The 26,672-nt window shown below is 46.3% G+C and overlaps 1 protein-coding gene and 1 long non-coding RNA gene across 4 annotated transcripts in view; one reads left to right on the plus strand and one right to left on the minus strand.

Moving 5' to 3' along the window:
* LOC146199915 (uncharacterized) overlaps positions 1-26,672 on the plus strand; it is a 105,690-nt gene that overhangs the window by 14,514 nt on the left and 64,504 nt on the right. For both annotated transcript variants that reach the window (XM_084595293.1, XM_084595294.1), the window contains exons 2-6: positions 1,221-1,296; positions 2,347-2,446; positions 3,059-3,133; positions 4,760-4,950; positions 13,393-13,569. In XM_084595293.1, the coding sequence (XP_084451419.1) occupies positions 1,236-1,296; positions 2,347-2,446; positions 3,059-3,133; positions 4,760-4,950; positions 13,393-13,569 (604 nt within the window). In that variant the 5' untranslated portion in view covers positions 1,221-1,235. The remainder of the gene's footprint in view (positions 1-1,220; positions 1,297-2,346; positions 2,447-3,058; positions 3,134-4,759; positions 4,951-13,392; positions 13,570-26,672) is intronic.
* Positions 21,665-25,607, minus strand: LOC146199916 (uncharacterized). 2 transcript variants are annotated; one of them, XR_014705144.1, is made up of 3 exons: positions 25,097-25,607; positions 23,415-23,566; positions 21,665-22,206 (listed from the first exon to the last, which is right to left on the minus strand). It is a non-coding gene; the product is annotated as an uncharacterized LOC146199916 (long non-coding RNA). The 2 variants fall into 2 exon arrangements; XR_014705143.1 differs by lacking the exon at positions 21,665-22,206 and having other exon boundaries at positions 23,199-23,566; positions 25,097-25,257; positions 25,340-25,607.

Genomic DNA, 26,672 nt, shown 5'->3' on the forward strand with positions numbered 1-26,672 from the left:
CCCCTACCTCATGCCACTGTCTTGTCCGGTTCATTTCTGGCTGGCTCTAGGCATCACATCATGCCTTAGCACTTCAGCTGGTAAATCAGCCATTGCCTTTATCGTGTCGGTTTCATTCTGGTTGATGTGACACATCTCCCCTTCGCTCGGCTGTGGCAGCAGTACTACAACTTTTTCTCGGCACCAGCCCAATTAGGGCTGCTCAGCTTAGGCCTCTGCCAGAAATAATTTCGTAGAGTCCCAATCTTTGGGCTAGCAGTAATCATCATCATCCTCAGCCTGACTATACCCACTGCAGGGCGAAGGCCTCTCCCAAATTCCTCCAATTAACCTGGTCTTGTGCTAGCTGCATCCACGTGATCCCTGCAAACTTCTTAACCTCATCCGCCCACCTAATTTTCTGCCACCCCCTGCTACGCTTTCCTTCCCTTGGAATCCAGTTTGTTGCCCTAAGCTACCATCGGTTGTTCTTTCTTCGCGCTACATGTCCTGTGCATGCCCATTTCTTATTCTTGATTTTCATTAGAATGTCAGTGACTTGCAGTAATGGTGCCCCATAACTCTGGAACGCAGGCGCATGGTTTGGATCTTCACAAACCTCAAACACCATGTAGGTCGCCAAAAGCACAGGCTGTGTAGCCAAATAAGCTATACTGAGGGAGGGTGGGTCTTATGCATGGATGAGACTCCAGATGCACATAATGAGAATGGCAATGGCTGCGTTCATGACAGAGGACCTGCTTACGACCGCATCCTCTCATGTCAGAAAATTGTTTGATGTCACGAATAGTAGTTTAAGGTACTCACTTAGGAGAAAATAAGAGACCTGACAGGTCCCCTGCTCTCACTATGCTTCTGTGCTGCTTGTGTATTATTTAAAGCCATACCTTTAGGCTGTGCGTGGACACATAAAGGAAAATACGAGAATTTGGGTGGATTTGTGGTCACAGGTAAAAGAACAAAATGACACTAAAGGTAACAACATGCCGGGCATATGACTAGCACAAACACGCAGGTGAATTAAAGGCGGGGGGCAACACGCGGTTCTTTCTTACTTTCTTGGGTACAGTAGAGATATGAAATATAATATCGTGTGGGGCAGTAGCTGGCCTTTGTTCAGTGGTCAGTGATAGTCTCACTGTATGCAGGGTGTGTGTGCTTTTTGTTGTCCTGTGTAGACCGGAAGGAACTAATTCCCCTTGCGTCTTTTTGTCTCGCAGAAGAAGTCACCAGTCATGTGGCCGATGGTCTTGGACTACACAAAAGATGAATGCCAAAGAATGCTTCGAAAACTGGGTGAGTCGGGCACTAAGATCTTCTCTCAGTTTTGTGGCCCCGCCCCTTAGTTGACATGCGAGCTTTCAGAGAGGTGTCTACGTGAAAAAGGGAGCAAGAGACTTCACCACAGCTCCGGAAGCCCGTTTTAAAGCGTTTGTTGAAGTGTTCCTAAGGGTACTGTTCAGCATTCATTGAAATGCATGTTTGAAATCGAGAATTTGCATTCCGTGCATCCCGCCACCAAGCGTTGTTTTTGTTATTTTAAATTCAAAGTGAATGAGAGATGTGCACTCCAAGCTATTTGTAGACTCGACCGGGATCAGCTTTACTGGTGTCTGCATATGCTTAAAAATTCGTCTGCGCATTCTTAGCTTTGCTGCTTCAAGAAGGTCGCCAGGCTTGTATTTTAATTAGCTTAGTGGTGGCAGAATTTGTTTCTCGAGCGGCACGCTACACGAATGGTACGACTCTCAGCTTGTCACAGTGCAGCATATATTTGGCACGTGATGCCCAAGGTGTAATTCCATGAATTGCACCAGCCCAATGCAGTCGGATGGTTGCCAACTGGGATTTTGCGGAGTGCAGTAGTCGTATTCTAGGCCATGTATGCGTGCGCACCTTTCCGCACCCATCTGTGCGTTAGTTCCTTGCGCAAAAATAGGGTCACAGGTGCCACGTGCGGGCTGGCTAGGACACTCCACTCCAGTTCATTCATGCAGGAACAGTGCATGAATGCGAACTAATTCAAAGGGGTCTGTTGTCATTGTTTTTTCTTTTCCCTGTTCTATTTCATGCTCAACCTAACCCTTTCTGACTGAGAGGTCTGGCCTTTCTTTGCAGGTGTGCACCTAAATTTGGAGCCTGTAAAGTTTTCTGCCAACATTTCTGTTAAAAGAAATTTTACCTTTAAAAATCAGTTGTCATTTTAATTGGGTGTGTTTACTGGTAGATATCAGTGATTGCTCTGCCAGTACTGTCTATTGAGTGTCAGCCTGAATATGTCTTAACTTCATTTTTTTACTAGTTTCATGTCAGCAGTTGATGCTGATGTGTATGTGTCTATAACAGAATTGGAGGCATATGCTGCCGTGGTGTCGGCGTTCCGGGCACAGGGGGAGCTGACCAAGGACAAGAAGAAGACGCTGCAAGAACTGAGTAGTATTCTCTGGTAAGAAAATAGGCAGTTTACATTGAGGAATGGTGTAAATGGTGTGGTTTATCAGAACTGCAACAGGCTGTATTGAATGTGTGCGATCTATACAGCTGATGGCATTGCCTTGTGCCGTTGACTTGATTTGGTCATCATTATTACATAGCCGGCGAAAAAGTGTTGCTAAGCATTATACAGGGTAGCATGTAATGCAGTGAAATAGCACGATCTGTAAAAATGCTAATGCTGTCATCGTCTTCATTCCTCTTCAGTGAGAACATGTGGTTGTGGGCATCATTGTTTCTGTGTCGTTTTCGTGGTCGTCTGTTGGAAAGTCAGGCCAGTAAAACAATTGGAAGTTCACCACAGAATGTGTAGCACTGTGCTTCCCATACTTTGTTTATAATTGTAAACACGGTAGTGAACAAAATGTAGTTGACATTAGTTGAAAGTGTCGTTGCATACTACTATTTGGCCGAATCCCAAGTGACCATGAAATGTGACCCTTTGTGCTATTCTTTTTTTTTTTTTTTTTTTCTCATTGTAAATAAGTAATAAAAAACTAGTTGATATAAACGCTTCCCAAGGGGAAAGCCTGATACACTCGTGCACTTTCTTCAACTTCCACAGCATATCTCTGGAACGGCACCGGGCGGAGATACGCAGGGCTGTGAATGATGAGCGGCTAAATACCATTGCGGAGCGGTAAGCTTGTTTTCTGATTGTCTCCTTGTTCCCCCCCTTTTTTTTCTGCTTGTATTTGCCTGGTAAGCTGCTTGCTGTGAAGCTCATTAAAGGGCCTTGAGGACAAATTGAAAATGACGTGTACAGTAGATCACCGCTATAGTAAACTTGTATATAGTAAAATATCTGATACGTATAGTAAAGTGAAACTGAATTCTTCCATAGATGACTACATTTTTTCCCCGTTATAGTAAAGATGTTTTTGATTGGAAAGGCATTATTAGCATGGTCTCTCTCAGTGCTTCAGCTCCTTGTTCTGCTGACTGAAACATGGTGCAGAAATAGGGGATTTTAAATTCATTTTGAGTAGTCAAGCCAGGAGGAGAGGTTAAAATTTGGCTGACAAAAGAAAAGCATATGGCTGTTTTATTTATTTTCGCCTTGCAATGAAATGTCCAGAGTACTGCACCTGTCCAAAGTACTACACCCTTTCTTAATGTTCAATCACTGGGCTCATTGAGGTGGTAACACCATATTATGACCTCTCTCTTACACAAAAACATATTGCTGATTGCTATCATTGGTTAATGATGCACTGGGCATTTTCATGGTGACCTGTCTTTGAGGCGTGCAGACGGTCAAGTTAGATTGTGTGTTTGAAGTATTGTGAAATGTTTTTCTTTCATTGGGTGCGCAGTTGCACTTGGTATACACAAAATGGGTTGTAATGCAATTTTGGCTGGTAGCAATTGATGCCTCATAAAACCCGGTGCGAAAACCCTGCCCTTTTTGACCATCCCTGTGCTCTCATTGCTTCGAGAAGGAAGCTGTGATCCTCTAGCTTACTGGATCTCTTACTGAGCACAGCTAGGTATCAGTCACCTTCATTTTTAGGCTGCTGTCACTAGCCATAGTTAAGCACTTCACAGACATGTACGTACAAGTCAAGTGTGGTCTTTGCTGTGTGTAGTATTAGTTGTTTAGTGTTAGTAAGTTCTTCTTTTCCCTCTGCACTAAGAGAACTGACTTGTAGCATGAATAACAATACGGGTTCTGTTTGCTTCAGTTTTAGCAGTATGTGCTGTCTCTGCTATTTTCTGGTTCCAATACACGTGTGGTGCCTTAACACACCAGTTCTGCACCTGAGCCGCAGCTGTTGCTGCATGGAACACAATTTGTGGCACAGCTGATAAATGGCTCAGTCAGAGCGATGGAATCTCCCTGTGGACCACGTAACAACAGTTGCTGTTGCATGGCGGGAAGTTGGGGCAGATTTTCGGTGATGGGAGGGCATTTATACGGCATGGCCTACATTCGTGCAGCACGTAGGTAAGGAGGATTACGGTGTAAGAGCTTCAACAGTCCTGGAACAGACGCCCTAGCACTCAGCCACACATACGAGTGAGTGAGTGCACACGCTGATCTCACTGATTTGACTAGGTTGGTACAAACAGATGTGCCTGCGAGAGAGCTGAATATTGTGATTTGCGCAGCATCGCAAAATTGTTCATTGTGAGGACTTAACGCGATGATGCCTTATTTTTGTTGGCTTAAACTCCATCTAGCATTGTCATCAAGGAGAGGAGCAGGAAATGTTGGCAGCCAGGTGTTGTAGGCTTGAACGTGCTGGTGTCGATGTGTGTGCAGCATTGTGGGTCCCAACACGTCGTCCGACTGGGCGATCGAGGGTCGGCGCCTGGTGCCCCTCATGCCTCGCCTGGTGCCCCAGACGGCCTTCAGTGCTCTGGCAAATGATGTGGCCAACAACGTGGCTGATGCGGCCAAGGACGCCACTGGAGCTGACGTCACCACTGCTGCAAACAAAGAGCTGCTTTACGGTGAGCACCCTCACAAGGACTGGAGGCTGTCTTCCTTCGGTTGCGCTGATTGCCGAGCTTGAACAGCCTTGAGCAGGATGCCAGCCAAAGTATGGGTCAGCCAAACTTTGAAAGCCCAGCCTTTGTTTGTTTTTTAAGCTGAGTAGGTGCGGAAATCAGGGCCCGAAGTGCTTTAAGCGGAGAGCTCATTGAGATTGCAGGCGCAGGGATGTTTTGAGCTTCATGTTCTCTGGTGATTACTGGCCACAAGGGCACTTGCAGCAGGCTTTTCTCGTTGGGTGCAAAACATGACCCCAGATAAACCACGATGGCCGGTGACTCACATGTATGACATCATCAGTGTAGCACTGAATCTGAGAGGTGACGAAATTTTTTTGGTTATCAATGCCTAATTCTCATAAATGCGGGACTTTATCCCACGGTTTTTCAGAATTTTTTCTTGCTCAGGTTACCTACCCTGTTCGTCACTTGTCTTGTGTAGCCTCAGGTAGCTTTGCGTCCATAAAACAAACTCTTTAAATGCAACACTTATTTCATGTCTATTCAGGTGTCATTTGATATCTAGAGGAGGAAAATTTTTTGTAATTTCAGACTTTAGTATAAAAGTTGAAAAACTGCCGTTTTCTGTTCCTGTCCATGTAGCAACTCAGTACTAATACATGCTTGGGGCCTTAACATGTTTATGTTTGCAAATGAACAAACAAAAGCGTCACTCACGAGGCCCATACCAAGGTCATCATAAAACAAGGAGACGTCTATAAAAAAAATTCATTCATTTGTTCATTTCGCATGCTTGACTTGGTGACTTTCTGTACAAGATTTTTTCAAACTTGAGAACATTTTACTGTAACCCTATTTTTGGACATTTGATAGTGCTTACTTCACATCCACATATGTGGATGCAGTGCCTTGAAGGGTGATACTCTGCTGTGCTGAAAATATCAAGATATACAAAACTGTGTACCACGGCAAAGAAAATTTTATACCCAATCGGGTCTGCTGCCTTAGACAAGTGAACAAGGTCATAAAGAGTACACACCACACTGTGCGTTACGAGTTTCCTTCACAGGATTAGGAGCTAAAAGCATTGCCACATGGGAGGCAGATACTATTGGCATGATTATGATTTCGCTATCATCATTAGCTGGACTACTATTCCCACTGCAGGGCAAAGGCCTTTCCCATTTTCCTTGAATTAATCCGGACCTGCGCTAGCTGCATTCACTTGATTGCCCTGCAAACTTCTTAACATCATCCACCCTTCTAATTTTCTGCTGCGCCCTGCTATGCTTTCCTTCCCTTGGAATTCAATTGGCTACTCTTAGAGACCATTAGTTATCCTCTCTTTGCACTACATGTTCGGCCCATGCTCATTTTTTCTTGATTTCGACGAGAATGTCAATAACTGGAGTTACTGTAAAATCATGTGTGTAATATTGACACATGCCATTCATAGACGAAGATTTGAATGGGCGAGACCACGGCTCATTACTGAATAATCGGCACCAGTGTTGAGTAACGCGGTGACATCCACTCCATCAATCGTTACGCAGAAATCATAGGTAGTATGCCGGATGCTGTCGCTACCTGACACAAGCGAAACCTTGTCGTGTCGGCCTGACGATGACGGAGGATCTTCACATTTCCCGACATCAGCGACCCTGCCTCCGAAGGCCGCTGGTATTAGTTTTCCCGGCTAGGGATGGGAGAGCGGTGTCGGGAAGAGTTGGGACTTGTAGAACGGTAGCTCGTCGGGGACGTAGACCAACGCTCTTGGTAACCGGACGTGACGGGATACTGTCGTGCTGCAAGGTCACTTGCAATCTCAGTAGGCCGTTCGCCGTTCCGAGGGTAGAGGTCCTCCGAGGCGAAACCCCGCATGTTGACACGGTGGTACGGGCACGCCCGGTAAAGGTAACTGGCTTCACCGCAATGATAGCACAGGCGTCGACGGTCCCGGGGTCGCCATACTTGACTTTTACGGGGTCGCTGGTAGATTGGCGGAGGGGAGTAGCGAGACACCATGCGGCTCCATGCGAGGTCCTCCATGCGAGGACCTTGCGGCTCCATTGCTGGAGCTTCGGCGTTGATACTATGGTCCGGTAGGGGAGCCTTACGTAGGACGGACACGTAGGTGGGTCTCGCGTCGAACGTCTGGTGGGCAACGGCAGCAACTTGCTCAGCTGCCATACCTCGTCCCGGACGTCTTCAGCCAGTGAAGGAAAAGGTGATGTGTTGCAAGGCATCTGGAGCGCTTGCAGTTCCTCCCGCACGACAGAACGGATGAGATTGCGTAATGCATCCATGTCGCTGCCGACATGCACAGGGGGTGCGTCGGACCCAGTGATGTTCACGTCACAGTTGTACTGACGGGCTCGGTGTTGCAGCGTTGTCTCCATGGTTGCAGCCTCACTGAGAAACTCTGCCACAGTGCGGGGTGCACTGCGCACCAGTCCTGCGAAATGTTCTTGTTTAGCGTCCCGCATCAGGTAACGCAGCTTCTTATCTTTTGGAATTTGCGGGTCTGTACGCTTGAAAAGGCATGTCATGTCCTCAAAGAACATATGCATACTCGTTCTGGCACTGACTGCGCGAGTGTAGCGCAGCTTCTGCTCGCTTCCGGCGGTCGGTACTAGGAAAAGTGGCTTTCAAGTCACGACAGAAGGCTGCCCAGGATGGAAAGGAAGCCTCATGGTTTTCAAACCATGTCTGTGCAGACTCTTCAAGATCGAAGTAAACGTTGTGGAGCATACGTTCATCAGTCCACCAGTTGTAACGAGCGACTCGCTCGTAGGTCTCAAGCCAGTCCTCGGCGTCCTCGAACACGTCGCCATGAAAAGACGGGGGTGTTCGCGGCTGATGACACAGGATATGCGTGGGAAGCCTGCTCTTAGATGTCATTGCAGCAGGTTCTACGGCCGTCTGAGGCTGCGTCGTCCTGGTAGCGGCTGGAAGGGGTCCGAATTCAGGGGGCTCTCCACGTAGGCGGCGGCCGAGGTTTTTATGTACGGGGGTAAGCTCTGTAGTGACAGGTTGATTATGCAGGGCTGGATCGATACCTGGCGATGCCTCCACCAGATTTGTAACGCAACATTACACAGAAGGCACTCTGGCACCGAAGAACACCAACAACCAGTCAGGTCAGTACGAAAGCAGAGCACAATTTCGCTTCGTCGTCTTCTCCCAATCGCCCGTTCAAATCTTCGTCGTCTATGAATGGCATGTGTCATTGCCCCCTTTCTTGGCAGCATCGCCTCGATGCTGCAAATGCTGCTCGATGCGATGCGTTGACAGATGGTATGCTAGATTGGTATGGGGTACCACAACACAAAACGGAGCGCCACCAGCCTCAAGATCAGTCGGCGGGACGGTCGGAGTAGGGTTTCATCCGGATAACGTGTACAACATCAGTGAACATGGCATGTGTCAATGCCCCCCTTCTGTGTAACGTTACGTTACAATATGAACACACATGTAATAAGAGGTGTATTTCAGAACAGCAGAAACGGAAAAAAAAAAAAAATGTTTTCATCAGCATATAGTGTGAGCGAGGAAAGACCATCCCCTACCTACGGCACTGGAGAGCAGGGGATGGTGGCCATGGCAGTAGCTGCTTTCTGTCTCTTCCACGTGACCTCTAAGAATTACAGCTAAATGCTCGTTAATTCGACCCCTGTTAATTGGTATACAGTCGAATCTTGGTATGTCGAACCCAGATAATTCGAATTTTGGTTATACAGTTGAACCTCTGTGTAACAAACCTCCATGTAGTGAATTCCTTGATATTACGAAGTTTTTCAACTCCTCAATGCCGCCCCCATTGAAGTGCATGTAACTCCATGTAACGAACATGTGGCGGCGGCCGACCTTGATATAACGAACTCGCAGTGCCAATTATCTTTTAGCTAGTGCCAAATCACTGGCAATTTGGCGCAACCTCGCAAGTTTCAGGATGATAAAACGCGAACTGAAGTGAGAGTAACACCTACTATAGCAACGAGCGACTGTAGTTGATCCCCCACGTGTCGCTAGCGGGAACAGCGGAGCGCGCTGGCAACGCGAGGTAGAGCCGGTTTCCTGGGGCAACGGTGGTGGGTGAGCGCACGCGCGGCGGTGCCCCAACGCGCGCACTCTCCCCCAGACTGATTTCTCCTCCACCTCCTTTCCCCGCTCCCTCGTAGACACATCGCGCAAGCTGCAGAGGAGGTGGAGGCTGCTGCCGCAGTCACGTGCGTGATTTCACCGCTTCTATGACTTCGAATAATTCTGATTTACTGTAAACACTTACAGAGTGGTTTCCCTCACATCAGTTCTTAATCCGGTTTTCGTTCTACATTGTCCGTTTGGGTCTTCACGCAAAAACTGCGGGTAATGAAAATCTGGATGTAACTAAAAATCGCGGACATTTTACAATTTCGTTATGACCAGGTATAACTGTATCGAAATCACAGAATATCTCCCTGAAAATCCCATGTAAAAGTATAGGAAAGTCGTGTTGTATACCTAATTCTAGTTTCAAAGGTACGCCTTCTCCAATGATGATCGCATCACCCTTGGCCGTTTGCCGCATGACGTTTTCAAGCTATGGTGGCTGCGGGGGTTAAGAAGCGGCAGATTCTTTATTTTTCTTTATTTGTGACAGTTGTTTATTATTGCATCTATGGATCGTTGCATGCGGTTTGTTGCGATCACGTCACCGGCTTTTAGTGTTATTCGCTTCAAACGGCATTTGCGGATATCATGCCTTCCTATGATTTTGTGGCAGTGGACTCCGCCCGTCCCAAGCGTAGCGTGATAAATCGAACCAGGCTTGTACAATCAAGCCATCACGGGCACTCTGCCAAGTTCGCTTCCCACCACCACAGGAGCTATCAAAAGATAAACACGCCGTGATGTTATCGCTGTGCAGCATCTTGGTACGCTGCCAAAAAATGAGCTGTGGATGAGACGACCGAAATGGAGTGGCGCGCGCCATTGACATGCAAGCGAAAACACTCGCGATTTCTGCCGGGGCGACACAGAAACCTTGTTTCGAGCTGCCACAGTGGCTCGAGCGGCGAGAGGGACGCAGTTCCAACAAGTTCGAAATTTTTCACTCTGTCGTTGCCACTCGTCGCTGAGATCGCTCAGTCGCTGGCCTTAACACCTATTTGTATAAAACAAATAGGGTTTCAAAATTCTCGGGTGCAAAAGTGGAGGGTGGGCTCATTATGCGAGTGGGTTGATTACGCGACAAATACGGTATCGTTTTCTCGCATCGTAAGTGCCGTCACAAGCCAATTGCTGTATATCGGATTATTTCGCGATCCCCTTCGAGTTCGATATATCCGGATTTTTTTGCGAGAGTTGTTTATTTCAATAATGTCGGAATTTGGGCTTGTTGGTTCATACTTCCAAGCTGTAGTGCACAAAAGACGAGGGACTGAGAACGAGAGGACACACAGCGCTGTGTGTGTCCTCTTGTTCTCAGTCCCTCGTCTTGTGTGCGCTACAGCTTGGAAGTTGTTTATTCTTACCGTCATGCTGAGCTGTGGAAATTAAGAAGCAGCAATTTATGTTTTCTTTTGCGACAGTTGTTCTTGTCGGGCTGGGCTGAACGTGCGGCGCAGCGAAGCTATGGCGGTTGCAGACGTTAAGAAGCGGCAGATTTTTTTTTTTGCGAGAGTCGTTCATTCTTGCATCTATGAATCAACGAAAGCACGCGGTCGGCTGCAATCATGACACCGGCTTTTAGTATTGTTCATTTCAAACGGCATTAGCAGCTATCACACTTGCCAATGATTTTGTAGCAGTGGACTAGGCCCACCCCACCCCAAGTGCGGCGCGATAAATCGAACCAGGCTTGTGCAATCAAGTCATTACGCGGGTACTCTGCCAAGTTTGCTCCCTGCCACTGCAGGATCTATGAAAAGTATAGTCAAAAGATAAACACGTCGTGACGTTATCGCTGCGCAGCATCTTGGCGCGCTGCCAATAAATGAGCTGTGGATGTGACGGTCGAAACGGAGGGACACGTCATCGACTGATGCTTTTTTTTTTTTTTTTTTCAAATTCTTAGCGGCAAAAGGAGATAGTGGGTTCTTTATGCGAGTTGGTTGATTATGCAACAAATATGGTCTTTTTCACGATCGCAAGTGGCATCTCAAGCAGATTTCTGTCTATTGAATTATTGATATTTCGAACTATTTCGCGATCCCCTTCGAGTTCGATGTATCCGGGACCGACTGTATACTGATAAGTATTTCTGTCAGCGCCCGCCACAGTCACTTAATCGCGGTGTCATTAAGGAAACATACTAAAAACCAGCCTTGTGCCACCGGACAAGCCAAGCAAGCCTCCGCCGGCACTCTGCCAAGTTCGTTCCCCCCTCCCCCCTCTTCTCCATCCAACGGCTAGAGCCAGCTAATGTCAAAAGAAAAGCACTGCAATGTTTCTGCTGTGCAGACTCTTAGCGTGCTGCTGAGAAATGTGCTGTGGACTGCGATAGATGGCGAAATGGACGAACTAACAACTAAAGCTTTCTTTTTCAAATTCTGAGGGGCAAAAGTGGGTGGTGGTTTTATTATGTGAGTAAATACGTGTGATAAATTTACCATAATGCAAATGGCTCTTGTCAGTTTTTTTCGAAGCCATTCAATAATTCGAATGTCAGATAACTTGAACTTTTTTTCGTTGTCCTGTGAAGTTTGTATTGACGAGCTTTTACTGCACTTCATACATGCTAATGAAAGTGGAAACATTTCAGTGTGCCTAAGTTAAGCCTGATGTCGCACTGGAAATGGTAATTGGTATCAGGAGGCTCCTGTGGCCTAACGTGTATATTGCATGCAGAATACATGGCTTTGATGGCTTCATTTTAGAATGCGACGAGAGAACCACACAGTGGCAAGACAAGAAAGCACTGTTAGTGTAACAGCTGCCTCTACCTTGTCTGGTTCCTGCCCGCTTTCTTTTCTATCATTTTCTGATATCAGAAACTAGCTGAATGACACTGTCTTCTGTCTAGTACCAATGTTCTGCAGAGTTTATTGTAGAGTGACAAGAAGGTCATGTCCACAAGAGGACTTTGGTATCTAGAAGCTGATTCTTAGGTTACGCAAATACAGTCGAACCCGGATATATCGAACTCGAAGGGGATCGCGAAATAGTTCGATATATCGATAATTCGATATACAGAAATCGGCTTGTGACGGCACTTACGATGCGAAAAAAACGATACCGTATTTGTCGCGTAATTAACCCACTCGCATAATGAACCCACCCTCCACTTTTGCACCGAAATTTTGAAAAAAAAAAAATGCGTTAAGGCCAGCTCGCTCACATGCAAGCGATTGAGCGAGCGGCAGCGACAGAGCGAAGAATTTCAAACTTGTTGGAACTGCGTCCCTTTCGCCGCTCGAGCCACTGCGGCAGCTCAAAACAAGGTTTCTGTGTTGCCGCGGCAGAAATCGCGAGCGTCTTCGCTTGCATGTCGATGGCGTGCGTCACTCCGTTTCGGTCGTCTCATCCACAGCTCATTTCTTGGCATGCTGCCAAGATGCTGCGCAGCGATAACGTCGGGGCGCGTTTATCTTTTGATAGCTCCTGCGGTGGCGGGAGCGAACTTGGCAGAGTGCCCGTGATGGCTTGATTGCACAAGCCTGGTTCGATTTATCACGCCGCGCTTGAGGCGGGCGTCATGATCGCAGCAGCTGACCGCATGCTTTCGTTGATTCATACATGGAAGAATAAACGACTCCCGCAAGAAAAAAAAAAAAAAAAAAAAAAACTGCCGCTTTTTAACGTCCGCAGGCGCCATAGCCACCTCAGCCGAGCCGCCGCGTGCAGAGGGTTTGCAACACATGCTGGAGAAAGCGTCTGACGCCTGTCTGAAAACGGGCTGTGCTGGCTTGGCGTATGCGTAGCGCGTGCTGAAGGAGAGAGATAGCTCGGCAAAAGGATGGGTACACCCACGCACATGGCTTGCAAACATCATGTGCTGGCGCGCGGGAAACGATAACTGCAGATGCGCGCCTTTGGGGAATGGGCACGGCGCTGTCCAGACCAGCTGTCGCCGAACTGTCCCCTCTCATTCCTTCCACGCGTGGCTTGAAAACGTCACGCGGTAAACGGCCAAGGGTGATGCGATCGTCTTTGGGGAAGGCACACTTTTCAGTGCGTGGTGCGGAGTTCGATATATCGAACGACTGGTGAAATTAAGTTCCATATACGACGCGGCTTTCCTATACTTTTACATGGGATTTTCAAGGGGATATTCCGTGAGTTCGATATAACCAAAATTCGATATATCCGGGTTCGATATAACCGGGTTCGACTGTATGCGTCTTGTGACCGTTTGCACATTTGGGTACCCTCTGACTTCGTGGTTTTCTGTATGCTATAGTCCTGTTGATGTGCGGAATTTCACGAGTGGGCTTCGACATTTCTTCCTCCCATGTGCAGGAAATGGTCCCAACGCAGCTGTGCCATCGTGTTCTGGTCTCAATGGTCCCATGGCACAGTCTCGGACGCCGCAGGCCGCGGCAGTTGCACCGCCAAGTGCAGCACGGACGCCACCTCTGTCTTCCAGTGCCCCTCCGGCCAAGCTGTTTGGGCCTCCCGTGGTGAAGTCGGAGCCTAGTGAGTAACATACAACACTGAGCACTTGCCACTTGGTGATGGCAAAGCTCGCCACGGCCAAAGCAGTAGAAGAATTGGAGTGTCAAGTGTGGCCTCAACAGGCATGAAAGGGTCGTATTTTCCCCACTACCCTCTTTCTTTCTGGCTGTTGGCCTGCGAAGGACAAAGGTTTGTTATACGCCGTTTCATACATCAAGTGCAACAGTACCAAAGCTACAGCTCTTGTTTGCGCTCTCCGCATCCGCGATAAAAAATAGTGCCTGCTCTTGACGAGAGACAATAATAGTTACTTTGTCTGCAAGCTTAATACATTTTACATTTGCCATCAACTTCATATAAAGCACCTTTTTTAGGGAGAAAAGGTCGGATTCGGCTAATTTGTATGTTTTTTTATGTCGTTTTTGTTCGTGCCGCGTTTTGCTGCCCCGCAACCTTGCCAGCTGTGCCACCAGATGGCGCTGGCTGTGCCCTCCGCTGCGCATTCCTTTTTGAGAAAATGGTTCTTTGGTGCGCATTTTTTCTATAAGCTCCGCTCTGTGAAGCTGTCTAAGCATGCGAAGCATGTTATTGCAAACGTGTATGCTCGGAATAGAGCCCGTTTCGCCAGGAACCACTCGCCTACAGAACGAGCACGTAGTGATACGTCTCCTGTTTTTTTTCTTGCGGACTACTTGCGTAGCTTTTGCTGTGTTGCACCTGATGTATGAAACGGAGTATAGTGTGGCGTATTCAGCACTATGTATTACTAGTACATCATCGTTATCCTTTATGATACGGTACTAGGGCTCTGGAACTAGGTACCATGGAGGCATTGGTTCCCTGGACCATTTTTTTTTTAGGTTTCCCAAGTATCCATCATATTTATCCGATTCTAATATGCACTTTTCTTCCGGAACAAAAATAACCTGCATGTTAGAATCAAATATGAAAGTGAAACTGTGCCAGCAACACTACTGTGATCGACATAAGAAAAAAAGAAGGTGGCGTGAAATTTCTTGGGCATCAGTATTGCCTACCACGTTCATGAATACCAAGAAGCCTCGCAAACGTCTGAAGCGTCCCATCAGCAAGGCTCCAACCTGGAGTTGCACTTGAAGGTGTGCAGAGTTCAGTATGATGGTAGGTTGAAAAAAAAAAAAAGAAGAAGAAGAAGAAAAGAAAAAGAAAAAAGAGGGGATTTTGTATGTAGAGGCAATTGACAAATCCATCGGCATCAAGTACATTTTATGATCAGCGAATGTAGTTGGTAAAAAGATAGTCTTGGAAGGGTTTCAGTGGGCTTTAATTCTTTTACATTCTGGATAGTGGGCACAAATCAACAGACTTGACAAAATCGGGAAAGACCGCCATTCCCACTAGGGTTTCATCGCAAATGCAGAACATCATTGTACAGGTGTTTGTAAGATAAACTTACTTCGATGCAAGCAGTTTTTGCAGTTTTTTTTAGGCTCTTTCAACAGTTCAAACTTTTGGTAAATTGGAGTATTTTTTTTCTTCTCTCTTGAAGGCCAAATGAACAAGATTTTACTGATTGAGGAACCCCAAAAAGTGTTTCGGAACAACCGACTGCTTTGCAGAACCCTATTTGAGAAACCCTTGTTTAACGTATGCGTGCCTCAAGTATTTTGTTTCTGACCATGCAGTTGCTTACAGCAGACTGTTTCACCACAAAGCCAGCAATTATAAGTTGAATTTTGGCCATTTTATTGAGGGACTACTCTTCTGCATGCAAGGGATGAAAGGGGAGACAGACAGGATTCTTCAGCACTTAAGGTATTGAATACACTCGAGGATTCTCCAAGCATGAAGAACTTGAGGGCATCTGCTGTGGAACATCCCATCTTAAAGCCATTAGTCCCTTGATTTTTAATTTTTTTTTAATCAAGCCAGTCATCTGTTTGGCTGCTGTATACAGTCGAACCCGGATATATCGAACTTGAAAGGGATCGCAAAATAGTTCAATATATCGATAATTTGATATACAGAAATCGGCTTGAGACGTCACTTGCAATCATGAAAAATGATACTGTATTTGCCGCGTAATAAACCTACTCGCTTAATGAACCCACCCCTCCACTATTGCCCCCGAGAATTGGATAAAAAAGAAAAGCGTTCGATGGCGCGCCCCTCCGTTTCGACCATCGCATCTACAGCTCATTCATTGGCAGCGCGCCAAGATGCTACGCAGCCATAACGTCATGGCGTGTTTATTTTTTTACTATACTTTTGATAGATCCTGCAGTAGCAAGGAGTGAACTTGGCAGAGTGCCTGTGATGGCTTGATTGCACAAGCCTGAGTCGATTTATCACGCCGCGCTTGGGGCGGGCGTAGTCCACTGTCACAAAATCATTGAAAAGCGGGATAGCTGCAAATGCCGTTTGAAGCGAACAATGCTAAAAGGCAGTGTCATGATCGCAGCTGACCGCATGTTCAGCACAAGGAAAAGAAAAAAAAAAATTGCTGCTTCTTAACGTCCGCAGCCGCCATAGCATACGCTACGCCGCACGTTCAACACGACGGCAAGCATGAACGACTCCCACACAAGAAAAAAACGGCCTACAAGATACGAATCCGGTGGCAGGCTAGCCCCGTAGGCATTTCATTTCGAGATGTCGCCTTGGAAACCTGTAAGAATGGCACCCACCAGAAACTCTACAGCGGCATGTAGTGATCGCCGCAACAAACATTACTTTGAACAACTTTTGTAAACTGAGAAACGTACATATTCAAAGTACAGCGCAAAAAAAAAAAAAAGAAAAAAGCTGTGGACAGAAAAATTAAGACGTTAGACAAAAAATGAAATTGGGCGCTTCCAACTCTTCCTGTCAATAAAACCATTTGTATAAAAGCATTTGCGACTATATTTCAGAACGCCGTTTACAAGTCTAAAAGCTGCATTAGATACTGGCGGTGCATGCCTCGGTGGTGCCAAAAGAAATATACTTGAGTGTTAGTCAAGCTCCCTTAATAATTACCGAACGCAAAAATCCTGCAACAGATGCACACCTGGGTGTCATTATAACAAGCAGCCGCGACAGATTCAACGCGAACGCCAGGCGGCCGAGAGCAGCGTCCGGGGTGCCGGGAGCAACCGGCGTGACGTCACGGCCTCCGTGGAAGGTTGTTGTGGCTGTAGGAAGAATTAAAAGAAAATTTGGAGGACGCTTAAGCTTCGCCTTCAAGAGTGGAACGTGATAGCGTTAAGCAACACTTGCTGTTGGGCTAGTTGGTTCAAATCCATATTTGGGAACACAGCGCGGAACAAGACGCAACACAAGAAAACGAAGGTAGACAGGACGGAGCGCTGTCAGCGCTCCGTCCTGTCTACCTTCGTTTTCTTGTGTTGCGTCTTGTTCCGCGCTGTGTTCCCAAATAGTGATAGCGTTATTGCACCTCATCGAAAAAACTTATTAAATGCAAGGTTATTGGGGCATCCTCGCAGCGGTACCCGCGCGGCTTGAAGGGGAGAAGCGGGTGAGTGAAGATAGTGATCTAAAGAAAGGAAAGACGCTTGATTCTACAACCCGTGAGAGTGCACGGCGAAACGTCAAGGGCGAGTGGCGCGCCACGTGTCGGGGCAGCGCCGCACATTGCGAGGAGGGGTTCTTCTGTGTTTGCTGCAAGATGGCTCTGCATGTGCGCAGAGCGCAGAAGAAATGTAGCGGAAACGTACTTCGCTAATCGTGTAACTGCGACTTCTGTAAGTAACATGCTCATAATTACCAATATACACCGCAGTATAACGTTCTACGGCACGTTTCTAATGCAACACCGCATTCACTAGAAGCGCTTTTGTACCGCTTTCAAGCATCGAACTCATGGCTGAGTGGTAGCGTCTCCGTCTCACACTCCGGAGACCCTGGTTCGATTCCCACCCAGCCCATCTTGGAAGTTGCTTTTTATTTATGAAGTGCATGCCGGGATTTATCGCTCACGGCCAACGCCGCCGACGACACCAGCTTTTCTGCGACACGAGCTCCTTAAAGGGGTCGTGAAACGAAAATGTAGCAGCCCAGTTGCAATTTTCCTTGCTTCAGTAAACATTAGGTATGCCTATTCTAAAATATCTCGTCGAAATATTGCTTCTGCATTTAATAATACCATTCTGAAATCAAAGCATTTTTGCGTTCCTGAAGCGACCATGCGACCCTGTAGGCCGGAATTAGAAGTACTCGCCTACGTCATGTTTAGCCATTTGGAAACGCAGATATAATCATTATTTCCCATACAATAATAGGTTGCTGTTAAAGTTAGCAAATAAAAATATATTATATCAATTATTCGCTCACGCAAACGCATTTCTTCAACAATACTGTCACGTGACGCGCGGTCGGCGGCGGCGGCGGCGGAGCAGGACGGGTGGTAAAGTTCACTTTACGGGTGGTGTCTGCTTCTCGCTGCGCTCTGGAACAGAGCGAGAGGTGACGCTCAAGTTCAGATTTTCGGTAACGACGGCTATACCTCGCTCCGCCGGGTACTCCAAATGACAATGGTTCCAATCTAATTTGTTGTTGTTATTTTCTTTTTCTTTTTTTGTGAACATTCGTGATGGAGCACAACGTCTTGAGCAGTCTCATACCACCGGCACAACTTGGTTGTGCGGCCGCTGCTGTAATTTTTTTTATTATTATTATTCTTGGCGTCATTAAAGATACGATCTAAATACGGTTCCAGGTCAAAGAAATCGACAAGTGTGTTCAATCCGAGTGGTGGGTGGAGTGTTTCAGGAGCGGGCGCCGCGGCGCGTACTCGTATATTAGTTGCTCGCCTCCGCGCTGCATCACTGAGAATAGCGTGTCGAGCTTCGCTTCCTTTATTTCGGCCGGATGACCTGAACTATGGCACTACACGGAAAGCCGGAAACCGAAAAAAAAAAGAAAGGTTGCTACAATGTACTTGGGTGGCCCTTTCACCATACGCGTTGTCGCAGCTTTGCTCCCCCACCTTCCAGACGCCTCTCTCGTAACCTTTCTCAAAAAAAAAAAAAAAAGAAAGAAAAGAAGAAAAAAAAAAAAAGAGGAAGCATACTTCCTACAACGTCTACAGTGCTCAGACTTCGCCTATTTTTCCTGTCACCGTTAGGTTCTGGGTTTAGGCGTGTTGTGCGGGTTTGAGTGCTCACTATGCCAACCGTGTACGTCGCGATCGATTGCAGCACGGCTTCTCCGAGTGGAAGTAACGTTCGCTTTCACAAGTTTTGGCACACCGATTGGGTTCATGTGTTCGTACTACTTTCTACTGGAAGTCCTAAATGAACCTCGGCGTCATTCGAAGCCTCGGCATGGACCGGAAACGAAGAAAGCTCACCTCAAACGATGCGTCGTACCGACGCAAAACCGCTGGCTCAGTGCATTGGCAAAAAAAAGTGTAGCTCGCGTGATAAAGGCAGTAAACGTAGTTGCGATTTGTAGCCTTACAGATATGCTTATTTGAGAACTACTCGACTCGCAGAAGCCACCAGTTCTATTTGATTGTTTCCTGCCAGATTGCCCTCATAGCAGTAATATGCGCATTTTGGATTTTTTTTTTATTTTGAACGATACCGTGAGGCCAGCACAACAGGTGCCCCTACCAGCATATCGTACCACCCAGAACAGGCCCCTTGGTTCCACTTCGATCACGTTTTTTCCACAGCACTCATCTAGTCCCATAGAACCTGATGAAGACTCCAAAGAGGAGGATCATGTTGAGCAGAGCTCAGAATCCTTCACATCATTTAAAAGACATTTCTAGGGTAAAAATTCTTCACCTCAAAAGCTCATACGCCCCATGTCCTTGCATTACGATGGTGTGAATACCAGATCAACCATCCAGGAGAAATGCATTCACGCAAGTGTTATTGATTGGAAAGGCGGATAGATTGGCTTAAAAGTTTAATATCTGACCTGCTAAAGAAAGAGAAGAACAAAGAGGGTCGTGACTTGATTAAAATATATACAGAATCCTTCACATCATTTAAAAGACATTTCTAGGGTAAAAATTGTTCACCTCAAAAGCTCATACGCCCCATGTCCTTGCATTACGATGGTGTCCTTGCATTACGATGCATTTCTCCTGGATGGTTGATCTGGTAATCACACCATCCAGGAGAAATGCATTCACGCAAGTGTTATTGATTGGAAAGGCGGATAGATTGGCTTAAAAGTTTAATATCTGACCTGCTACAGAAAGAGAAGAACAAAGAGGGTCATGACTTGATTAAAATATATACAGGAATAGTAACTTGCACCACAGTCACGAGTCAAGTCCTGTGTCATGCAAGAAGCAGCAGAAAGCCTGCACTGCCTGTAGAGCCTTCCATTTCTGGCCAACCGGCCAATAAGTCCTCTGAGAGAGGCCTGTTGCCAAAACACTTCAAAGAAGTAACTCGAGTTATTGTTTTGCACGCATATACTGGGACACACCACTAGTACACGCTCCAGAGTCTCCGTAATGTCACATGTGGAACATTCTGGGCAGTCCGCCTGTCCAATTAAGTATAAATATTTGTGTGTGAAACCACATTTAGATGCAGTCTATGGAGAAAGCATGCATAATGGCATATAATTGGCAAGTGGGTATGGATCCACTAACGCACTACCTTGTGGCCTTGAGCACAAGTAGATATAAGGAACTCAGTGATGTGTAGTGCCAAAGGCTGGTAAGGGTGTGGTGTTGAAAACTTCCAAAAATTTGTAATGCAGGCTTTGAAACTGTGAATTCACACCACTTCTAAAGTGGTTTCCCACAGATGTGGAAAGCCTCTTACCAAGGGGCCACAAGCTCAGCAGCGTTTTGTGGAGAATTATGCCCTTAAAAAAAAAGATGAGTCATGTTCTGAGCGGCATCACCACAATTGTAGGCGACGCTTGCGGTGATACAGATCTGTGTATACATGGATAGAGTTGTAATATTCTCACCAGATGTATGTCAGATTAAGTTGCTTGAATCTACTAATTGATATCTTGGATTTCTCCAGTATCCCGAGAACATGCAAACGCACCAAAGGTTGAGTCATTACACACAGAGGTTGGGTGGGGTGGTATGGGAAGTCGTAGCGTGATAGCATTTGTAATTAATGGCAGCGGAGTGTACGTGAAAGACTGCTGTTCAGCTGCTCATCATCAGTGGGTGGCAATGGTGTTGTGCAAGTAGTCGTAAATACACACAAAGTGGTTCGTGCGACAATTATGTAGATATTGGGCAGGCACGTGACATTCTGAAGTAACAGCACAAAACGTGGATGGGAGCACAAGACGAGAAGACGACACAATGTCTCATCGTCTTCTCGTCTTGTGCTCCCATCCACGTTTTGCGCTGTTACCTCAGGATGGAAAACCAACAAGCCCAACCTGCTATTCTGGCTAACATGCCATTGTTTGAGGTGCATTGCAGCAGCCAAAGTTTATCCCAAGCACCTGCACTTCTATGTACATGTTACAGAGTGCTGGGAGTGGTGCTCATATGGGTGTGTACCATTTTCCTGGCTCGGGCAATCAGATTGCAGGCGGGCTAGCACACACAGCCCAAAGCACATGTAGTAGAAGTTTGGACTGTCGAACCGCGAAGTCTTCAGTTCAATTCCTTCCCTTATATTTTTCAATTTGTATGAGTATCATAGTCTGTGCTTGTATGGTTAAATTGCGAGGGTGTACATATCACCTGCGCTCCTGACCAACCTCACTCTGCATAAGTATTCACCAAGCAGTTTTCGTTCCATCAAAAGGCTTTCACAATATTCAGCGACACAAGCAGCTACTCAGACAGCATCAGTGTAGCATTCTTGGAGCTTCGCAAATCTGTGGTTACATTGTTTACTAGCAAAACATGCACGGTATGTAGATATGTGTACTAGGACGCATAAGATTCCGTGACAATGTGGACTGCCCTTACGTCTACAGCTGCCCTTTAATCCTGTTACATTCTAGCCTGCAGTGAATTCAGCAGCAAGGTTTCACAATTAAACCATCCCAACTTTATATTTCTAGACTTGACCCCAGCACCGACAAAGTTCATTGTATTACCAGCATTTTGGTGGCATATTCAACCAGAAGGCCAATTAACTCAACGTCATGCAGGTTCTAGTGCAGATGTTTTCATGCAAACTACGGGTATCATCAACGAAGGAGGCTTTACTATACATACCTTTTCAGCACGCTGTTTTATGACTGGTTAAAGTCTGGTACATTTCAAAGTATAAGGCACATATTATTGTATGCATGTCTACAGATTGCAGATTATGCTGGCTTGCTTCTGAATGAGACTGCAAAATGCTGAAAACAGTGGCCACCTTTCAAAGCAGCTTTTGCAGAAAACGGTTTGATTTTTCTATTCCCCATGAGCCACTATTTTTCAAGGTCGTGTAAAGGTGAACGCGGCAACTAGAAAATCTAGGTTTGTCAGTGCCACAAGGACCACCACTTTGTAGTACATTTGGGCATTATCTAATGTTACCAAATGAGTGTTAGAGACATGTTGCTTTCAAAATAATTTATTGGTTGGCCGCAGGTTCATCAGGGCATACAAAATTTTTAGGCTAGAAGGAAGTTGACCTAGAGCAAGGCATCTTTTATTCACGCTTCTTTGCTGTCTTCCTCTCTCCTAAATATACAAATGTGTATATACAGCTTCACAATCATGATGTGTTGAGGTCAGTGCTAAATAAAAAAAAAATGCATCCGACAAAGGTATAGTTAGAGATTGAGTACACAAAATTCATTCTAAGTGAGCCTATATATGTCTTGTAGATTCCAAGGGAAGGCAAGTATAGCAGGGGGCAGCGGAAACTCAGGCAGGCAGATAAAAAGTTTGCGGGGATCAGATGGATGCAGCTGACAGAGGATCGGGTTATTTGGATAGATATGGGAGAGACATCTATACAAGCAGGTGTATACACAACTGCACAATTATGATGCATTTGCGGTCAGTGCTAAAACAAAGTCCACCCATCAAAGGTATAGGTGGGGAGTGAACACACAAAATTCATTCTAAGTGAGCCTATATATGTCTTGTAGATTCCAGGGGAAGGCAAGCGTAGCAGGGGGCGGCAGAAATACGGGCAGACAGATGAGATTAGGAAGTCTGCGGGGATCATATGGATGCAGCTGATGTATCTGCGGTCAGTTCCAAAAGAAGAAAAATTCTACCCGTCAAAGGTAAAGGAAGGGAGTGAGTACACAAAATTCATTCTAAGTGAGCCTATATATGTCTTTTAGATTCCAAGGGGAGGCAAGTTTAGCAGGGGGCGGCAGAAACTCGGGCAAGCAGATGAAATTAGGAAGTTTGCGAGAATCATGCACCTGGCACAGGATCGGGTTATTCGGATGGATATGGGAGAAGCATTTACCCAGCAGTGGGTGCAGTCAGGCTAGTGATATCAACAAGACTAACAACTGGATGAGTTGGTACTGATTCATCTTAAAACCAGCCAGAAGACGAAACACGTGAGAGGAGCACAAGACAAAGTTTGACTAACAACTGAAATGTTACTGAAGGAAAGAGGCAAAAGAAGATTCGCACAGAAATGCACGTGCACGAAAAACCCCGCAAAGCAGTGAAAGCGTGGAAAGAGAAAGGGTCTAAAAAATCAAAATCTAAAAAAAAGCAAATTCCTTATGGTCAAGAACCACTCGTTACAACAGATCCAAGTCCAAAGGCACACTATACTGCAAAGGCTAAGGACGTGTGTGTGGCTAAGAAATCGGTCAGTCTTTTGGGGCCTTTTTTACATGTGCATCTCTGTGCAAGTCTTCTTTTGCCTCTATCCTTTAGTAAAATTCCAGTTATTAGTCCAGCTGTCCTGCAATTCTCTCTTCTCATATTTTCCGGCTTGTTTCAGAATGAATAAGGTGATGACTCTACAAACCTTGCACAAACTGGAAACCAGTGTAACTGTCAGATGGAAACCTTTCCCTTATTTGGCTTGCATTACAAATAGGGAGGACTTTACTGTGATGTCTGCTGAGGCATCCCCAAAGCCAGTGCGCAAGCTGGCTGTAGCAGATGTAGTGGTGCCTCCTGTTGACAAGAGAAAAAGCAATATTCACTTTTCAGCATAGCAAAATGAAAATATGATTTAGGTCTTTTACAAATTTGAAAGTTATTCATGCATCTGTACAATTAATTCCCGTCTAACAGAAGCTGTACAGTGTAACTTTCACTGTCAATTTATTCTCCCTGGAAGTATGGCAAACTTTGAATTCTGCTGCAGGCGATTGAGAGAGAATGAGACCCACCCAATATTAGAACTCCAGTGCAATCACAATTTGCTACTGCAGCAAAATAATGCCTGAAGGCAATGCAGCTTTTGACTGACAAAACCTGGTAGTCGTCTTACACCCTCTATACTAGTGTTGTGGCCGATGTCAATGTCCACGCTGATATCATCCGCATAGCACGAAGATGTTAAGTATGCGACTTATGCATTAAGCAGCTCTGTGCATGGAGTCATTCTATTCGAAGGAGCCATAAACTACAAGTGCACTTCTGTCAACAGCTCTCCGTTGTTTTCCCACAACACGGCACGTGCCAAACTTTCTGCAAGTGCCGTAAAACTACTCTATAACTTCATTTGCTAACTGTAAAATTTCCAACACTTACTCAAACTGTGGAAGTTTCGGTGTACTGGCCTTTGGGAGAACGTCTTTCTTTTTTTTTGGTTGTTACATTTCAGCACATGTAAAATGTCAGTGTCAAAGCATTTTGGAGAGGTTTACTGTGTGCAGGTGTTGATAATGGTATCAGTGAAGTCAATTTTTTTAATTATATTTGCACACTATACAACACTCACCTAATGCAAGTGGGTAAAAAAAAAACTAGCAAATAAAACTTTGAGTGCTGGTATGGTGATTGTTCTGGCAGCAAGTGGGGACAGGCTATAACAACAGTTGTCGGGCTAGTTAGTGATCGTCTGCAGAAGCCAGTCCTGCTCTGTGTGTTTTTCTTTTCTGTGTCGTTTTTTAGTGCATTTTCCCACGGCTTCCGCAGGAGACAGGCTACTTCACTGCATGCAATTTCACTTAGCACAGAGTCCTCCGAAATGAGATTGCTTTTGTACTTATTTACTGCATTTCTTGTGGCATTCCTTATGTATTTATGTTTTGAAGTGCTGCACTTGCTGAAGGTCATACCTGGCTAATAAAACAAGCAAATGTGTCCGGGCAGCGTCCCCCGCCCCCCTCGTTACTTCACATCAATGTGCATGCCCTTTCCATTTAGCAAGTTCACACTATCAGATGATGCGTGTTTTCTCATTTACTCGTGCATGGAATTAAGCAAACCAGTAATTTGCATGGTGAAACGTCATGCTCATGCGCTTCTACGAAAACAAGAAAAATATGAAAACCAGCGATGTGTTCGCACTAACGTGGCGCAATATCAACACTGTAGACAGTGTAGATGATCGCAGGTAAGTAACGTTAAAGGGGAAGCTTTATTTTATTAACACTGCCTTCCGCAATAGATTTCATTACAGCATTTCTTGCTCGAGAAAATGAAAAACAGGTGCCGCTTGTTCAAGTTATGTCGCCTTTCGCTCAAGGTTCTTACCTTGTGTTCTCAACTAGCAGTCCATGATCAAGAAGCATTTGGAGTAAATGCGGATGATCTGTAACACCCAGACGGCTGCTTCAACTACGTAGTCGCCGCCGGGATCTCGCCAGATGCTCTCAAGAGCAGTCGGCATCGGCACGCACCGCCCGCAGCTGCACCTGTTCGAAAGCTTCGGTTAGCGATTGCGCACTCTCGCAACGGTCAAACGTAGGCTAGGCTGCAAGACTCGGACATACATACCAATGCGTAGTTCCGAAACGGCTGGGATCGGGAGGCTGACGGTCGGGGCTTCTGCAAGCCGGAGTTGTGCCGCGGTTACCGCGGCCTCTCGACACAAGTGTTACTGTACCGGTCGCTCGCAGGGTCCATCTTCGCCGACCTAGCACCCGAAAAGTTGCGTCGGCGTAAGGCTCAAAGCCCACGATGTAACCATGTTTTAACAGTAGCGACTATATTCTAGTTCACTATAGCAGCACAGCGACGCTGGAACCCACGGAGGAACCTAGGCGTCGGCCGTGAGCGTAGAGTAGGGCACAATTAGAACCTCTAAAATACACCGAGCTTGGTCAACTTTGGCTCAGCAGGCTCCGGCAACGGGAGCTTCTCATTGGCTTAGCGCTATGACGTGTCTGTTGAGTTGAGGAGGACGCGCGCTAGGAAACCGAAATTCTGTTTTTGTCGCTATTAAATCAACGCGGGCGATGAAACGAATCGAGGTATATTATATGATGCAGGACAAGGATTCCATTTAACTAAGCCGCGCAAAATTTCTGGAAAACGTTTCACGACCCCTTTAACGCTACCACGTTAAAATGCTGCTCAGCGTTGGCAGCCGCCGTGGCTTACGCATGTTCAGCTATAGAACACTATAGTTCTAGAACACTATAGTTCAGCACGACGACACGAGACACGCATTGCACGTCAGCCGCCGCGCGCAGAGCGTTCGCAATACGCACTGGAGAAAGCATCTGCCACGTTGGCTTGTCCGTGCATGCGTAGTGCATGCTGCTCCAAACGAAGACCAGGAGAGAGGAAGGGGAGAGATAAAGCTCGGGCACAGCGCATCCTTGCGCTTCACTCTATCACATTTTTCCCCCCTCCCGAACACCACGGCTGCACGCTGCAGTGGTTCCCTCTCGTTCCTTCACACACATGGCTTGCAAACATCACGTGTTGGCGCGCAGCAGCAATCACCGCAGATGCGTGCACATTTGGGGAAAGGGTGCGGCGCTGCCCTAGACCAGCCATCGCCGAACTGTGCCCTCTCCTTCCGTGCGTGGCTTGAAAACGAAACGGCCGTGGGTGATGTGATCGTCTTTGGGGAAGGCGCACCGTCCAATGCATGGTGCTGAGTTCAATATATCGAACGACCGGTGAAATTGAGTTCGATATACGAAGCAGCTTTCCTATACTTTTACATGGCATTTTCATGGGGATATTCTGTGATTTCGATATAACCAAAATTCAAATTATCCGGTTTCGACTGTATATACCTGTGCAGTAAGCACTATAACTTCATGCAGGATGCGTCATAAATATGCAACCGAGTACTCTTTGTGCGCACTGTTTTTGG

The sequence above is a fragment of the Amblyomma maculatum genome, chromosome 2 (assembly GCF_055883805.1).
Source record: "Amblyomma maculatum isolate TAMU_Amacu chromosome 2, ASM5588380v1, whole genome shotgun sequence".
Taxonomy (NCBI): Eukaryota; Metazoa; Arthropoda; class Arachnida; order Ixodida; family Ixodidae; genus Amblyomma; species Amblyomma maculatum.